General features: G+C 40.7%; 1 protein-coding gene across 7 annotated transcripts in view; it reads left to right on the top strand.

Moving 5' to 3' along the window:
• The window catches only part of CFAP221 (cilia and flagella associated protein 221), a 110,152-nt gene that overhangs the window by 10,155 nt on the left and 82,089 nt on the right, over positions 1-17,908 (top strand). For all 7 annotated transcript variants that reach the window (XM_074399856.1, XM_074399861.1, XM_074399860.1 and 4 more), the window contains 3 exons: positions 3,140-3,226; positions 3,388-3,486; positions 5,151-5,251. In XM_074399856.1, the coding sequence (XP_074255957.1) occupies positions 3,140-3,226; positions 3,388-3,486; positions 5,151-5,251 (287 nt within the window). The remainder of the gene's footprint in view (positions 1-3,139; positions 3,227-3,387; positions 3,487-5,150; positions 5,252-17,908) is intronic.

Raw genomic sequence — 17,908 nt, 5'->3', positions numbered from 1 at the left:
AGTGAAACCCCATCTCTACTAAAATACAAAAAAAAAAATAGCTGGGCATGGTGGCACACACCTGTAGTCCCAGCTACTCAGGAGGCTGAGGCAGGAGAATCACTTGAACCCAGGAGGCAGAGTTTGGAGTAAGACCAAGATTGTGCCACTGCACTCCAGCCTGGCAACCGACTGAGACTGTCTCAAAAAAAAAAAAAAAAAAAAACAAAGTAAAACCACATCCATTTTCCTTCAAGACAACCAATGTTGCAGTTGCCAGCCCAAAACAAAATTGTTAGCCTAAAAAGTCTTATCTTAAATAAATGAACAGTTTCTTCTGGCCTTCTCAAATAATAATATTTGTTTTTCCATTAGTTTACATTAGAGACCTATTGTATTACAGCCTTAGAGACCCGCGAGATCTTGCATCTCAGAATCATGGCCATGATTCCCAATGGCTTCTCCTCAGTGTGTGGGGATGGGGGAATTGAAGCCATGGTGTAAACATAGTACGTTTTTCTAGAGCATCAATTTTATGCTTACATTTTAGAGAAATGCAATATAGAGCAAAGTTTTAGAGCAAATGCATGACCAAGATGCATTTAAAAATAAAACACTTTAAAAGAACTTACGAGGCTGCTTGAATTTTGTCCCCAGATCCCTCACGTATGAACCTTCTCTGAGAAGCTGTGGCACTGAACTTGCAGGCAGAAGTGTTGTGTTTGAAGGTTAGCCCCCATCCACTCCAAGCCAAGCCTTCACTAGAAGGCAGGTTCTGCCGTCCCCTCTACAAGGGGAAGAATAGACTCTTGTGAGGAGACACAGAAGGGAGCTTGAAGCAGCATGGGACTGGGAGCGAAGAGAGCTGTGAACCCTCTTGGGGAAATTCCTACAAATCCTGAGTAACGGCTGTTAAACTTATGATTACCCGATGTGTGGTTGATGGGTTTTGTGGGGTTTTTGTGGAGCCAGAAGCAGTTCTGAAAAACTTTAGAAGGGGCTGAATTTCACATTGGAGTAAATATGGTGCCCTGTGGGGGCAGCACTGAGGAAACGGGGACCCCCCCTCCGCCAGGGCCAGCAGAAGGTCAGCTCCCAGGGGAACAGAGATCCTGGAGGGACTAGGAGGTCTACCGATCCAAAATTGAAACACAGGGTAGGATTTTAGGCGATTTTTATGTTGCCTGAGAGTAATGCTGGGTTACCTGTGTTTTGTTATGTTTTCATATAAACTTTTCATATTAACTTAACATCCACTTTCTAAGCACGTTATTCATTTTCCCAAGGTTTGTTTTTTCTTTGGATGATGATGATTTTTTCCAGTTTTAGTTATAAATGGAAAGGCAGGACAGCCATTTTATCCCTGAAAGGATATTATTTATAACGATCTAAAAATAAAACTGATCTGCTGATAAAGTATAAAAAGCAAGATAGGGAATGCAGGCTGGGCACTGAGATGCACTGAACTGTGAGACAGTAGGATGTAGTAGAAAGAACCCTAGCCCGGAGCCAGAGACCGGGTTCTAGGCCCTGGTCTTCCACTCACCCTGTAGCATGGACAGTACCAGGCCACCCACTGTGTCTTCATGAAATAAGAAGATTGCACAAAATGGCCTCTGCAGTCCTCCTGGCTCAGACAAATCTTTGACAGGACACAGAGCATGGATGATTCTGAGAAGCAATGAGTACTTGCAACCAAAAATTGAGAACTACAAAATTAATACAATCTTCCTATTTTGGAAGTCAGTCTTTTGGATGTTGACTTCGTTTTCTAAAGTGTAGACACTGAACTGTTCATTTTTTGCTATAATTTGTCATGTTTCGTTGTTGTTTTAAGTTCGTTGAAAAAGTTCATTGGCACGATGTCCCCCTGGAATTGTCTTAGGCATTATTTGGTTGAAATATCCCTGCCCGCACCATCACTATGGTCTGCTGACTGCCTCCTCTGCCATCTGCCACGTGGATCACAGCTCACTGCAGCCTCAAACTCCTGGGCTCAAGTGATCCTCCCACTTCTGCCTCCTGAGTAGCTGGGGTTACAGGCGTAAGCCACTGTACCCAGCTCTTCAGGTCTGCAGTCTCCACCATTCTCCAGTTCACTTCAGATCTCAAGCAGAAGCTGAACATTTTCTTCCTATTCCTGAACTCCTATTAACTAAATTTACATTTTTGTTTGAGTTTGTTGTTTCTTATTTCTCTGTTGATGCAAATGAACAATTCCAGATCAAGAATCTTTTAAAGGTGGATGTGGGAAACTATAGTCAAATAATGTATCTTTTACTGACACAAATTGGATCTATGTTGTTTTATTCTTTAAGAAAATAATCTAGTATTTTCTTAGTACTTTTTTTGTGGCAGAGTTTCGCTCTTGCTGCCTAGGCTGGAATGCAATGGTACTGTCTTGGCTCACTGCAACCTCCACCTCCCAGTTTCAAGTGATTCTCCTGCCCCAGCCTCCCGAGTAACTGGGATTACAGGCACCTGCTATCACCTCTGGCTAATTTTTATATTATTAGTGGAGACAGGATTTCACCATGTTGACCAGGCTGGTCTCAAACTCCTGACCTCAGGTGATCTGCCTGCCTCAGCCTCCCAAAGTGCTGGGGTTACAGGTGTGAGCCACTGTGCCCAGCCTTCTTATTGCTAATTTTTTACTCACTTGACAACATAGATATCATGTCATGAATTCTAGCCTGCCCCGTTCGTGTTCAAATGGGTAGTGGATAGATTTGGATTTGCTCTGACACACTCAGGTTGGAGGAAGGGTCAGTTCTCTTTGTTTGTCCATAGGTGTTAACTGGATCTCCAGTCTTGGGAGTTTAGGTTCCTGTCTTCCTTGGGACCACTCAGGAATGCTGGAAAACAGAGCCAACCCAGTAGCTTTGAGGACAGATCTCTGTTCTGGTCTTCTGCCATAATGTCATTTGCTGGAAACTGACCTAAGCCAGTGAGCTTATTTCTAATTATAATTATTGAAATGGTGTATGCTGTGTTTATTCTTTAAACGGTATATGATGTAGTTCACATCTTTTAAAAAGTTAAAAAATACAGGATATCTCCTCAAATCCTTTTAGAAATAGATGAAGTCTACATAAATGAGATGAATATGCAAATAACTAAAGTCATGTATTTCCTCTAAATACTTCTTTTTCTCTCCCAGCACCTGATCAATATTTCCAATGAAGACACAAGTGTTCATGTTTTACCCCCGCAAACCAAATACTTTGAGATCGATTATGTAAGAAAGGTAAGCATCACTGGTTCCCTGTCCTCCCACAGTGTTTTGCTGGCTTGTGGTTGTCTATGTCTCAGGCCTGTGTGGGATGGGTGTGTGGTGTGTTGTCACCCCTGCTGCTGCTCTCTGTGCAGTTCAGGGTTTGTCCCAACAAGAGCCCACCTGTCTTCCAGGAACACCGCCTGGTCCCTGGCTTGTCCCTCACGGTCACCGTTACATTTTCTCCAGATGAGTGGCGATACTACTATGACTGCATCCGCATTCACTGTAAGGTAGGTCTCTTACAATTGCTTTTTATTTTGATGGTGGTTTAAAATTTATATTCTCCAGGGTGGAAGAAAGAGAGATGGAATAACCACAGAGAGCTTTCTTGGCCCAATGCCGGGTGTTCTCCAGGTCACCAGTGTGACTGGCATGCAAGGCTTGTTGCCCAGTAACATGGCCCCAGCTGGGAAAGCGTTAGACTGCAGAGGACCTGGACAGAGTCAGGAGACGCGGTCTGCTGCAGGCTTCCCACTGCCCTGTGCCTAAAGCCTCATCTATCATGTGGTGCTGGCAGTTGGTGAAGCCCTTTTCAAATAACTTTAACATACTCCCTTAAGTGTAGGTTGAAAAATTAACAACCATCCGAATTGTGATTATAAACACCAGCTACTGGCCTATGCCTGGGACTGCCTGCAGAGGCAGCCCTGGTGCAGGGGATGGGGGTGGTTCTGGGAGGTGGGAACTGTTTAAGTTCTTCTGAGACCTCCTTCCTAGGTCACCTAATTCATCCTTTGGCCTCCAGCCAGAGCAGCTGTCATTCCTTCTCTTAAAGCTGTCCTCTCTGCTCCTTGCTTTGCTGCGTAGTCCAGACCCAGTCTTCAGCTTGAGAAGCCCTTAGGTTAACTAAATTCTTGATATTTCAAAGCCAAAACAGAAAGTATACATGAGTAACAAATGAGTTTCTACTTTTTTTCTGTTCAAGCAATGCTTTTATTTCTTACAATCTGTACAATAAGATGACTTACCTTGAAAGCATTTCACTTTTTCTTTCCAAAAAAGTCATAAAAATTTGCAAAGTTAACTTATAAATTGCATATTGCCTCTGACTCACATCATCGTAGAGCTGCATTTCCACAGAGGGAGGGAAAGAACCTCACGCCCAACATCCCCACAATCGTATTTTAGATCCAGAAGCGCATTTCCTTAGGAGCGGGGTAGACCATTATTATTTTTTGGAGTTTCCATTAAAATAAAAACAAAATCAGAATCTTGCTTCCAGAAGGAATGTTCTGCACTGAACAAGAAAAATCCCTTGAACAGGCATTGTATAAATTGCCAGGGTGCATTTCCTGCTACTCCCCAATAATGCTAATAATAATACTTCACTTTTGTGCAATCCTTTTGACTTTTTACTGCCATCATCTGCTTTAAGTCTTAAAAATGCCTTTAAGGAAAGATGTGATTATCTCCATTTTGCAAAGAGAGAAACTATGCCTGGAGAGGTTAGAGGTCCTTCTGAAGGTTAACGTCATATGAGACAAGAAGACGCTTTCTGTGCTCTCTTGCCAATGCGTTGCCTTCCATTCTGTGCTATCCAGATCGGATGATTCTGTGCAGGTTTCTCTTTTTCTTGGGCCACTAAAGATTGTGTTTCTGTATAATTTTCTGAAATAGAAGCAGATAGATTACTGTCTTCATATCTCTCGGAGGCATCATTATCTTCGGCTTCTTTGGATAATAGTGAACCTCATTTCAATAAAGAGTACTTAAAATTTTCTATACTTTGTTTATGGCTAAGAAAACTCAATATTTCTCATGTAGTTAAGCACTGAAGTTTCTTAAGGACATATTTCTTAGTGATAGTACACGAGAAGAAATAAAGCATCTACAGGTTTGTCTAAAAGTTGTGGTCTTCAGAATGTTAAACTTGACTTTTTCTGGTTAATTTCAGGGAGATGACACTTTGCTCATTCCTATTCATGCTTATCCAGTCATGAACTCACTGGACTTTCCTTCATTTATAAATCTGTCAAATGTTCTACTTGGTGAAAGGTGAGCTACCAAAATATATAGAATATAAAAAATTAAGAGATACTCATATAAAAACTTAGACTTGTGTTTTTCCTAAAGGAAATGCATCCTTCCACCTGAAATAGACTGGATTTGTCATTGTAAAAGGCCAAAAAAAAAAATCCAAAACAAAAACCAAACGTGAGTCAAAATATCATAAGCAAGAAAGGAAATTTATTGGTTCAATTAACTGAAAGGTGCCAACCAGGTAGATCTTCAGGTGCCTCTGGGTCTAGGGATTTAAACCAGGTTGCAGGAGCCTGACTCTTCCCATATGTCAGTTCCACTATTCTCAACAGGTCCCCTTCATGGGGGCAAGACAGCCTCCAGAAGCTCCATACACTAGCCTGGGGATGGGGTGATTGGAGAGGGTGGAGGGGTTGGGGGCGTTCAAGCAAAATCCCAGGACTGAGGCTTATCAGACCAATCTGGATTATATACCCATCCACTAACCAATCTGTTTTGAGATAAAGGCAAAGACAACAGAATTTCACCACAGAAGCTAAGGCTCAGATTCTCTCCTTCTTTTTGGGAAAATGGTGAATGATTCCAATGTAATTAAAGGAGCATCTTGTTCTTTCAGTAAATACTGAATGTCTGCTACCAGGCATGGTGCTGTCTGTCCCTAGATGGATATTGAGCTGTTAGACATTGATATATAGTTGCCCTTTGATATCCATAGAGGATTGATTGGTTCCAGGACCCCCTGCAAAGTCCATGGATACTCAAGTCCCTTCTATCAAATGGCATAGGCTGGGCTTGGTGGCTCACACCTGTTATCCAAGCAATGTAGGAGGCTGAGGCAGGAGGATCACTTGAGCTCAGGACTATGAGACCAGCCCGAACAATAAAAAGAGATCCCATCTCTACAAAATAAAAATTAAAAAGTTAGCCAGGTATGGTAGTGTGTGCCTGTAACCCCAGCTACTCGGGATGTTGAGGCAGGAGGATCGCTAGGGTCCAGGAGTTTGAGGCTGCAATGGGCTGTGATCACACCACTACACTCCAGCCTGGGTGACAAAGTGAGACCCTGTCTCTAAAAATAGAAAAAATAAAATAGCATAGTATTTGCATATAACCTATGCACATTCTCCTGTATACTTCAAATCATCTCTTGTAATGCTGATATAATGTAAACACTATGTAAATAGTCGTCATACTGTATAGTTTAAGAAATAATGACAACGAAAAACGTCTATACACGTTCAGGGCAGACATAGCCATCCATTGCTTTTTCAAATATTTTTGATCTGTGGTTGGTTGAATCCATGGATATGAAACTCATAAATACAGTGGGCCGGGTTTATAATGGCCATGCCAGTTGTCAAAGTATTTAAATACTTCTGTACAGGTTGGAAAATACATACTGTCCTGAGTCCTCCATCCCTCCACCCCACCTACCTGGACCCTTCCCTGCCCCCACCTGCCTCCTCCCAATGATTCAGCAGCTAAGGAGTTAGTACCTAGAAGTTTGGGAGTGGAGGGGGACTTCTGCAAGACCTGGCTCCAGCTTGATTGATTGCTGTCTGTGAAGTGCTGATGGGTTGATAACCGTGTAATAACCATTCCCTGAGTTTACTTGAATAGTTTTGAATTGTGCATATGTACCCCTAAATTATACATTGCTTAGCTTTGCCAGTTTTTGATCTTTATGCAAATGGAATCCTGCTGTGTAAGTTCTTTTGTAACCTGCGTTTATCATTCAACCTTACGTTTTTGTGGTTCAGCCACGTCAGAGGACAGAATCGTAGCTCGCTGCTCTATTGTGTCCACTGTATGAATTCACCACAATTTTTTATCCACTCTACTACTGATGGACCTGTGGATAGTTTCCACTATTTTATTTTGTTTTGTTTTTGCTATGCTGAATGCCTCTGGGGTACATCCTTGTAAAGTACATGGCTCCTGGGCACATGTTCTAGAACTTCTCTGGGATATATACCTACCTGGGAATTGCAGGTCACGGCACAGGTTGGGTTACTACGTAATGACAGTCTGTTTTCTAAAATGGTTGCCAGCCTTTACACACCCACCTGTGATGTGTGAGGATTTCTGTTTCTCTCACATCGTTGCTGACAATGGGGGTGATCTGACTTCTGCATTTTTGGTGACTTTCACATTCGTGGCCCCATGCTCTTCCATTCTCTATTTATTTTCCCCAAACAAATTCTGCAAGAACTCCACCCCAGTACTTCCTCTCTCCCATTCAGCAACCCTCCCTGTGTTCGCTCACTCCTCCTCTATTAAATGGTCTGTACAAGGACCCCAAGAGTTCAAAAAGGTGAATGCTTCTCTGCAGGGCCCACTCACTGTCTGAATTTTGAGAACGGATATTTCCTTTGAGTGAGTAAATAGAGCAGTTTTTACCAACATTGAAGTGGCAGGAAATAACTAACTCTATAGTTCATTAATTCGCTTTTATTTTCTTCTTTTTCCCACTCCACAAATCACTTTTTGTTTGGATCATAAGCCAGGGTTATGAGTTGAAAATAATGATTTATAAAACTGGTGAAAATAATATGCCTAATAATGCAAACATCGGTCTTGGGTTTTTAAAACAAAAGTCTACCAACCTCCTTAGAGGCTATTCCCTAGCTACTTGGTATATAACACCCTTCGTTTGTAACCAGAATGAAAAGGTCAGCTAAACAATTTATTTAACTGACTCATTGTATATAATGATGTGGTATTCTTAAAAAATCTTTCAAAAGAAAAGCACACTGCTGTTTTCCTCCAAACATTCTGGCAGCAGGCATTGCTTTTCAAGACTTTATGCCCTTAATGTAATGGCTTCTAATCAACTTTTAACTACTCAAACTGTCCTATGCTACATTCAATCCAAAATGTGTGGTAACAGGACAGGGGGTGGCTGCTGGAAAAGGCTTTCACCTAAGATGTTTTCTGCTAATCCTAGGCTACCTTGGGGTTGAAGGTATCATTTGGGTGGGTTTTTTGTTTTTCTGTTTGTTTGTTGTGTTTTTTTGTTTTTGTTTTTTTTGTTTCTGTTGTTGTTGTTGTTGTTGTTTTGAGATGGAGTCTCGCTCTGTCACTCAGGCTGGAGTGCAGTGATACTATCTTGGCTCACTGCAACCTCCATCTCCCAGGTTCAAGCAATTCTCCTGCTTCAGCCTCCTGAGTAGCTGGGACTACAGGCACACGCTGCCATGCCTGGCTGTTTTTTTGTATTTTTAGTAGAGATGGGGTTTCACCATGTTGGCTAGGATGGTCTTGATCTCCTGACTTTGTGATCCACCTGCCTTGGTCTCTCAAAGTGCTGAGATTACAGGCATGATCCACCGCGCCTGGCCTGGGTGCGTTCTTTATCAGTATTCATTCATTCCGTCAGTCAACAAACCTTTATTGAATGTCTGCCATGTGCCAGGCACAGTGTTAGGTTCTGAGGATGCAGAGATGATCAAGACCTGGTATCATAATTAAATAGACAGTTTCCCTTCCTAAGTCAGTATATGCTGAGAAGAGGTGATTCCCTGGCTTGGTTGAGGTGAACTGGGGGCAGGTAGGATGCGAAGCCCAGGCAACATATCCAGGAGGAGAACATGCCTGCACTGAGTTTGGAAATTTGACTAGAAATTAGCCAGCAAAAGGAGGATATGGAATAGAAAAGAAGAGGAGGTGTTCCAGGAGTCATCATCTGTAGAAATTTTTTAAACAATCAACTCTACTAAAAGTGAGTTGGCTTTTACATGTTACCATGCACTAACAATTCTTAATATTGCCAATGATCAAGTACTCCTCTCTGCAAGGGCAGACTTGCTCCCAGCCACCACTTCTGATGCGTGAGAAGTTAACACTTTACATGCCGATCTCGCCTGTGGTCTCCAAGCTTGCCACTCTCATTTTTGTTCGTGTCACAGCACTTTGTTTCCTGTGAGACCCACCGAGCCATCCCACTCTGTGTTGACTGCGGTCCAGCCTTGTTCCTTCTCTGCCTTAGCATGAGCATCTCCCAGCCCCTACTGACATGAGCACCCCCTACATGGCTCCATTCCTTTCTGCAGGCGCAGCTTGTCAGATCAATTATGGGCCTAGAAATGTGTACCTCTAAGTGCTGCCTCTCTGCTCGTGTCCCAGCTACCTGGTGGCTTCTGGGTCCTACCTCACTGGTCTCTCCTACCTGCACACCCCACTCAGGGGCAGCTCCTGGGGCAGCACCTCTTTTGGATTAACTATCTACTTGTCATGGGTCTTTTCAGAGGTGGGACCTCTGACTCTGCTTCCAGGGTTTTTTTTTTCTTCTAAGTTTTAGATTTTATTTTTATTGTATTGTATTAAAAATACACATAGCATAAAATTTACCATCTTAACCACTTTTATGACTATGTATCTTACCATAATAGGGCCTGAAGTTTTTTGAAGACTTTATATTCTTAGAGAAGTTTTTAAGTCACAGAAAAATTGAAAGAAATATACAGAGATTTCCCATGTCTCCCTGCCCCACGCATGCAGAGCTTCTCCTTATCAATGACTGCCACCCAAGTGGCATATTTATTACAGTCAATGAACCTACACTGACACATCATTATCACCTAAAGTCCATAGTTTAGGGTTCACTCTTGGTGCTGTATATCCTGTGGGTCTGGACAAATGTATGGCATGTGTCCACCATTATAGTATCACACAGAGTATTTTCACTGCTCTAAAAATCTCATGCTTCACCTATTCATTTCTCTCCAACTCCTACAACCCCTGGCAACAGCTTTTTTTTTTTTTTTTTTTTTTTTTTACTGTCACCATAGTTTTTCAAAATGTCATATAGTTGGAATAATACGGTATTTAGTCTTTTTCTGATTAGGTGCTTTCACTTGGAAATATGCATTTAAGGTTCCTCCATATCTTTTTAGAGCTTGGTAGCTGATTTCTTTTCGGTGCTGTATAATATTCCATAGTCTAGGTGTACTACAGTTTATTTATTCATGCACCTACTGAATGGTGTCTTGGTGGCTTCTAAGTTTTGATAATTGTGAATAAAACTGCATTAAACATCCATGCACAGGTTTTTGTGTGGACATAAGTTTTCAATTCCTTTGGATAGATACCAAAGAACATGATTATTGGATTGTATGGTAAGAGCATGTTTAGTTTTAAAAGAAGCTACTAAACTACCTTTCAAAGTGTCTATAGTGACCCGCTCTGATGATTTCTTTTCATTGGTGCAGTTAGATTACTGATGTTCTGAGTGATTATTGATATCATTAACGTTACTGTATTTGTTAGTTTTGTATTTGTTGCCACTGTACTTTATTTCTCTTTTTGTCTTCCACTATTTATCTTCCTGTAGTTTAACCACATATTTTACGTGATTCCATTTACTCTCTCTTTTTAATAACATATCAGTTATATTTCTTTGTTTACTTTTTTTAGTGGTTGCCCTAGAGTGTGTAATATGTATTTACAACTAATCCAAGCCACTTTCAGATAATATTGTACTGCTTCACAGAGTGTGAGTACCTTATAACAGCAAAATAATCCTAATTTCTCCCTCTCTTTCATGTATAATTGCTGTCACCTGTTTCATTTATACATAAGCATTATGTATACACATATATGTGAATATTTGTGCATATAAGAAATATATACAAGAACACACAATTTAAATCATTGTTGCTATTATCCTGAACAAACTGTTAGCTGTTAGATCAATTAAAAATAAAAATATAAAAGTTTTAATTTTACCTTCATTTATTCTTTCTTCAGTGTTCTTTATTTTTATTTTTATTTTAAGTTCTGGGATACATGTGCAGAATGCATAGGTTTGTTACATAGGTAAACGTGTGCCATGGTGGTTTGCTGTACCTATTAACCTGTCATCTAGGTATTAAGCCCAGCATGCATTAGCTATTTATCCTGATGCTCTCCCTCCCCGCACCCAGCCCTGACAGGCCCCACTGTGTGTTGTTCCCCTTCCTGTGTCTATGTGTTCTCATTGTTCAGTTCCCATTTGTATGTGAGAACATGCATTGTTTGATTTTCTGTTCCTGTGTCAGTTTGCTGAGGATGATGGCTTCCAGCTCCATCCATGTTTCTGCAAAGGACATGATCTCATTCCTTTTTTTATGGCTGCATAGTGTCCCATGGTGTATATGTACCACATTTTCTTTATCCAGCCTATCAATGATGGGCATTTGGGTTGATTCCATGTCTTTGTTCTTGTGAATAGTGCTGCAATGATTGTTCTTTCTTTCTTTATGTAAGTCCAAGTTTTGACCCAAATTATGTCAAGTTTCTCTAAAGAACTTATTTTAACATTTCTTGTAAGGCAGGTCCACTGGCAACACATTCCCTTGGTTGTTTTTGTCTGAGAAAGTTTTCATTTCCCCTTCACTTTTGAAGGATAATTTCACAGGGCACAGAATTCTGAGTCAGTGGTTTTTTTCTCTCAACACTTTAAATATTTCACCCCCCTGCCATGTGTGTACCTATGCGACAATCTTGCATGTTCTTCACATGTACCCCAAAACCTAAAATGCAATAAAAATAAATAAATAAAATTTCTCAATTCCTAATATAAAAAAATAATAAAATAAAATAAAAATAAATAAATATTTCACCCCCTGTCTTCTTGGTTCCATGGTTTCTAAGGATAAGTTAGATGCAGTTCTTATCTTTTTTTCTCTGTAGGGAAGATTTGTTTTTTTTTTTCTGACTTCTTTCAATATTTTTTTCTCTCTCTTTGGTTTTCTGTAGTTTGAAGACAATATGCCTAAGCATAAAATTTTCTTTGCCTTTTTTTCTTTTCTTTTCTTTTCTTTTCTTTTCTTTTCTTTTCTTTTCTTTTGCATGTATCCTCTTTGGTTTGGTGTCTGACATCGATGTATGGAAATTATCAGTCATTACTTTAAATATTTCTTCTATTTCTTTCTTTCTTTCTTCTCCATCTGGTAGTCCCATTACATGCATATTATACCTTTTGTACTTGTCTGACAGTTTTTGGATATTCTGTTTTTGTTTTTGTTTTTCAGTCTTTTTTCCTCTTTATTTTTCTGTTCTAGAAGTTTCTATTGATATATCCTCAAACTCAGAGATTCTTTCCTTAGCTGTGTCCAATCTGCTATTAAGTCTTTCAAAGGCATTCTTGATTCTGTTACTATATTTTTGATCACTAGAATTTCCTTTTGGTTCTTCCTATTTTTTTTTTTTTTTTTTTTTTTTTTTTTTTTTTAGACAGAGTCTTGCTCTGTCTCTAGACACCAGGCTGGAGTGCAGTGGCCCGATTTTGGCTCACTGCAACCTCCGCCTCCTGGGTTCAAGCAATTCTTCTGCCTCAGCCTCCCAAGTAGCTGGGATTACAAGTGCACGCGCCACCACACCCGGCTAATTTTTGTATTTTAGTAGAGACGGGGTTTCACCATGTTGGCTAGGACGGTCGTCATCTCTTGACCTTGTGATCCACCTGCCTCAGCCTCCTGAAGTGCTGGAATTACAGGCATGAGCCACTGCACCTGGCCCCTTTTGGTTCTTCTTTAGGATTTCCATCTCTCTGCTTACATTTCCCATCTGTTCTTGCAGGCTGTCTACTTACCCATAGAGCCCTTAGCATATCAATCATAGTTGTTTTAAATTCCCTGTCTTATAATTTTGGCATTTCTGCCGTGTCTGGTTCTCATGCTTCCTTTGTCTCCTCAAATTGTTTTTTTGCCTTTTAGTATGTCTTGTAATTTTACCTTGATAGCCAGACATCGTGTACTGAGTAAAAGGAACTGCTGTAAACAGACTCGTGTAATGTATTGGTAAAGTCAGAGCAGGGGGGTATTCTACAGTCTTATGGTTAAGTCTCAGTCTTTTGGAGAGCCTGTACCTCTGGATTGTGAACTTCACGAGTACTTCTTAGTTGTCCCCCACCCACTTAGGTGAGACAGAATGACCAGTGGGTTGGAGCTGAGTATTTTCAGAAGACTAGAGCTAGCCAGAACTGGGTATTTCTCTTTCTGATTTCACAACATGAACCAAGACACACTTGTACTTTCCAAAAAGTCTTATTCAGGTATAATTCACATATTATAAAATTTGCTAATTTAAAATGCATGATTCACTCTTTTTTAGTATATACAACTGTCACCACATGCAAGTTTAGAATGTTTTTATAACCCCAGAAAGAAACCCATATCCATAACCCATATCCCACCCTCAAACAGCATCAGGCAAACACAAATTTGCTTTCCATTTCCATAAATTTGCCTATTCTGGACATTTCATATAAATGACTGACTGACGTGCATTACCATACCTGGCTAACTTTTTGTATTTTTTGGTGGAGATGGGGTTTCACCATTGTTGGCCAGGCTGGTCTTGAACTCCTGAGCTCAAGAGATCCACCTGTCTCGGCCTCCCAGAGTGCTGGGATTACAGACATGAGCCATCACACCCAGCCTAACAACCACTTTTACAGCTAAAAAAGAAATACTGTACATGATGACAAAGCCCAAAGCTGATGGGAGACCATAAATTCAGCAAAGGTGAATTCAGAAGGGTTTGTTTTCCCTTTCACATAGAATCAATTTGGACAGAATTGTCAAAGGTTGTAGGATTTGTGTTTAATACCACTAATTCTGCTTTCTTACTTTGGGGTTGCCCCATACTTCGGGGATGCTGTTGCAGTCTGGGTAGAGCCTCTCTTAGGGTAGGATGAGACCTCAGCACATTTTCCACAAGGTCCTAAAGTGGACTGGTATGTGTTCATCAGCTGCATTTTCAGTGGCTGGATTTGGTGGTTGTAAATTTCCCTTACTGAGATAAAATTCCATGTGGACACTTGCAAGCCACCTATAAACAACTTTGGTGGCTTAAGATCTGGTAAAATGTGTTTTGACAGACTCTGTAAATAACAGAATGTTGCATTCCAGTTTCTGTCCAACATTTCTAAGTCAAACACAGCACCTATGGCGTACAGAGGACTCTCGGTTCTCTTTCCCTTCTGTAGGTTGAAACTGTGCTTTATAAGTAGATATCCTAACCATTATGGCTTGTTAACATTTGTAATCATTCAATATCTTAAAGAGTATTGTAGGTAAAATACAATCTCAATCTTCCTATATCTAAGTAAATATGAATATGCTTTTATTAGACATGGAAATTTTCTATTTTTCCATTCACATGGTTCTAAAAAGATGCATATTAATTAATTCATCATGCTCTGTAGTTTCTGCAGCAGCATCTTCCTGGTACCAGATAACGAGTCAAAACTTGCAGGTCCAGTCAGTTGACCAGTTGCTCTCCCATCAATTCATTTTCCTTGCACCAAGCTGACTTTGTTAACCAATTGGTTAGTATGCTCTAGAAACCTGCCTGAAAGTCACCTGGGGAAGTGATGAGAAATCCTGGAGAGGATCCACTGTGGATCTGGTAGCTGAAGATCTGGTAAAATGATGCCATGGGCAAGGCAGCTGTGGGCTCCCACAGCAAGTGGAGCATGTATTCATCCCAGGGCTGTAGAAGCTGTGTAGACTGCAGGGCCACATTAACGACACTTGCAGAAGAGATTCCTGGAGACTCCATTCCAAAGACAGGATACTTTAGCTTCTTGAAGTTTTATGTCATGAGTTCAGAAATTTACCGAAGCATGCTTCTCCTTACTTAGCGAATCTCATGGCTCCTTTTAGAAAGCATGGGAACAACCAAGGTCCCAGAATATGATGTTTGAGTGCAACCAGATTCTCTCACTGCCCCTGGAGCCTAAAGCATCTGGGCCACATGGGAATGTGCATTCTTAAGCTAGTGCTGAGAAGGAAGATTGATGGGAGAGTTTACCCCCACAGAGACAACAGCCAGTCTTGAATTGTGCCACTAAAGAGCCTCTAGGAGAGGGGGCCGAGAACCAGCTGTAACTGGGTTAGAATGCAGATGTCTGGGGAAGACGGTCAAGTTGATGTTCATAAGTGTTTTTCGAAGCCCTCCCTACTTGAAGAGAAAAAATTCACTTTTTTCAGCTCGTCAAGGGAAACATTGCTTACTCATATGAGGGACTCATTTTATGTGCCCCAAGCTTGAAGTTGATGGGAAGGAGTGCAGCGTTTCATGAAAGCATCTGACCAAGGTGACTTGAGCTCATGACACAGTTGTTCTTTACTTTCACCCCTACTTGAGTGTAGGAATCCGTAGTGAGCTTATATTTCAAACTGATATTTGGATAAAACAATTCTTGTCATTTAACAACAGCCTAACTGGGTGCACCTGTAATCTGAGCTACTCAGGAGGCTGAGGCAGGGGGGATCACTTGTGTCCAGGAGTTCGAGGATGTAGTGAGCTCTGATGGGGCCACAGCACTCCAGCCTGGGCAGCAGAGTGAGACCTCATCCCTAAAAAGTAAATAATTTTTTAAAAGCCTAAATGTTTATTATGTGAAAAATTCTTCCATACATTGTTGTGTAAAAATTCTTTAATTTAATATACCTTTGCTGACCTAATAGCAATCTAGTTACTCATCTTGACCTAGTCTCTTTCATGAATTTTAGCAGGAAAAGGAAATCATCCAACCTCAAAATTGTAGGGATCTGTAATGCAATAATAAAAGGGTATACATACTCCTTCCTTTCGTTTAGCAGAAGTGGATGCCACCTTGAGATAGTCAACAAAGGGACATTTTCAGTGAAAGATGTGGGTTATTCTTTTAAAAATTTTCTCACAAAATGTTAAATTCTAGACTTGGGATTCCTAGATAAAGCAAGGGATAGACTGAAAATCTAAAATGAAGAAAGCCAATGTTGACCTTATAAAAGCCTAGCTTGAAAATTGTAACACTCTTCTGTCCTCTCTTAGACTATGTGCAAATGGGTAAATTGGTTTGCATGAGGCCAAGGGGTGGAGTGGAGCAAATTTAGGAACAACGTCTAAAGCAGATGTATGTATGTGCCAAGGGAGTGGTGACAGGTGGAACTTTTTCTTGTTTAGGGTTTTCTATCTAGTCTGTATAAATTCTTGGAATGATTCATTACATTCAAAAGCATGTACACATTGTGGCTTCTGTGAAACTGCACTTAGGGAGGCCGAGGCGGGTGGATCACGAGGTCAAGAGATCAAGACCATCCTGGTCAACATGGTGAAACCCCATCTCTACTAAAAAAATCCAGAAAAATTAGCTGGGCATGGTGGTGCATGCCTGTAATCCCAGCTACTCAGGAGGCTGAGGCAGGAGAATTGCCTGAACCCAGGAGGCGGAGGTTGCGGTAAGCTGAGATCGCGCCATTGCACTCCAGCCTGGGTAACAAGAGCGAAACTCCGTCTCAAAAAAAAAAAAAAAAAAAAGAAGTAAGAAACTTTAAACTACTATTAGAAAAAATGTTCATGGATGAATTCCCAATTCTAATATTTAAGAATATAACATAGGGAATTTCAGTGTCTACCCACAGTACATTCCCGGAAGGAGCAAAGCTGACAATTGTGGATGGTTTTTGGCCCTGGAGAGACACCCCTGCACTGAGAATGCTTTCTGGGTGCTCTTCCTGCTTTCCTGATTAATACAGCTGTCAAGCCTCACACCTAAACACTGCACAAGTAGCCACCTTTGGTCATTGCTGCTGCAACAGCGGCACAGATTTGTAGTATCTGCACATACAAGCATGCACACACATACTCACATACATGCACTTTTAATGTAGTTTCCAGCATGTGATTATGTAATGCTTGTCAAAAATATTTAGAATAGAGTAACTACCAACTCGTTCACTGAACTGTGACTATAATTTCTTAAATAATTTTTCAAATTAAATCTGCCCCAATTTTCTCACCCTAGATTCTTATATACTGCAATTTCAAAACCACAAGTATTTGAATTTAAGTTGCTTTCTTTAAAAAAAAAAAAAAATGATGTCTTACTCCAGCACCAAGTGAGCTTCTTGTTTTAATTATTGCTGGTGGGTAAGCCTTTGGGACCAGTGAACTGGCAGCTGGGGATCCTGCCGGCTGTTTCAGGTCAAATATTATTATGGTTCATTTAGCTCTGAGGACGTGTGGTTTGAAGATAGTCAGCATGTGGTTTTTTCTGCCTCCTACTCTAAGAGAAAAGAATAGCAGCAGTTTTTAGTGTGTACTCTTATCTTTCCCCAATAAATGCTATATTTTTCTCAACCAAAAAGGAGATTAGTCTGCAGGATGCTTTTCATCTCCCTTCACATCCACCTTAGCTGCCTCCTTACCTTAGACCACGGCTTTCACTCCTGCTGCCAGCTTGCCCTGTTCTCCGGCCCCAGCCACAGACCCTGCTACCATCTCCAGTTGGCCCCCCGAATCTCCTTCGTCACCCCACCTTCCTCCACATTATCTGCAACTCTGGTGGGGTATAAAGAGCTATTTTCAAATGTGTTATATTAATACTTTCATTTTAAATGAAGTTAATATTTACTTTTTAGTAGGCATTTTATACTGTACAATTTCATTCATACGAAGTACTTAGAGTAGTCAAATTCATAGATACAGAAAATGAAATGGTGGTTGCCTGGGGCTGTGGGGAAGCAGAATGGGGAGTTGGTGTTTAATGAATATAGTATTTCAGTTTTGCAAGATGAAAACATTTTGTGGGTGGATGGTGATAATAGTTTCACAACAGCATGACTGTACTTAGTGCCACTGAATGATACACTTAAAATGGTTAAAATAGCCAATTTTACATTATATATATTTTACCAC

Source organism: Saimiri boliviensis, chromosome 5 (genome assembly GCF_048565385.1).
Source record: "Saimiri boliviensis isolate mSaiBol1 chromosome 5, mSaiBol1.pri, whole genome shotgun sequence".
Taxonomy (NCBI): domain Eukaryota; kingdom Metazoa; phylum Chordata; class Mammalia; order Primates; family Cebidae; genus Saimiri; species Saimiri boliviensis.
This window is presented reverse-complemented; position numbering and strand designations above follow the sequence as displayed.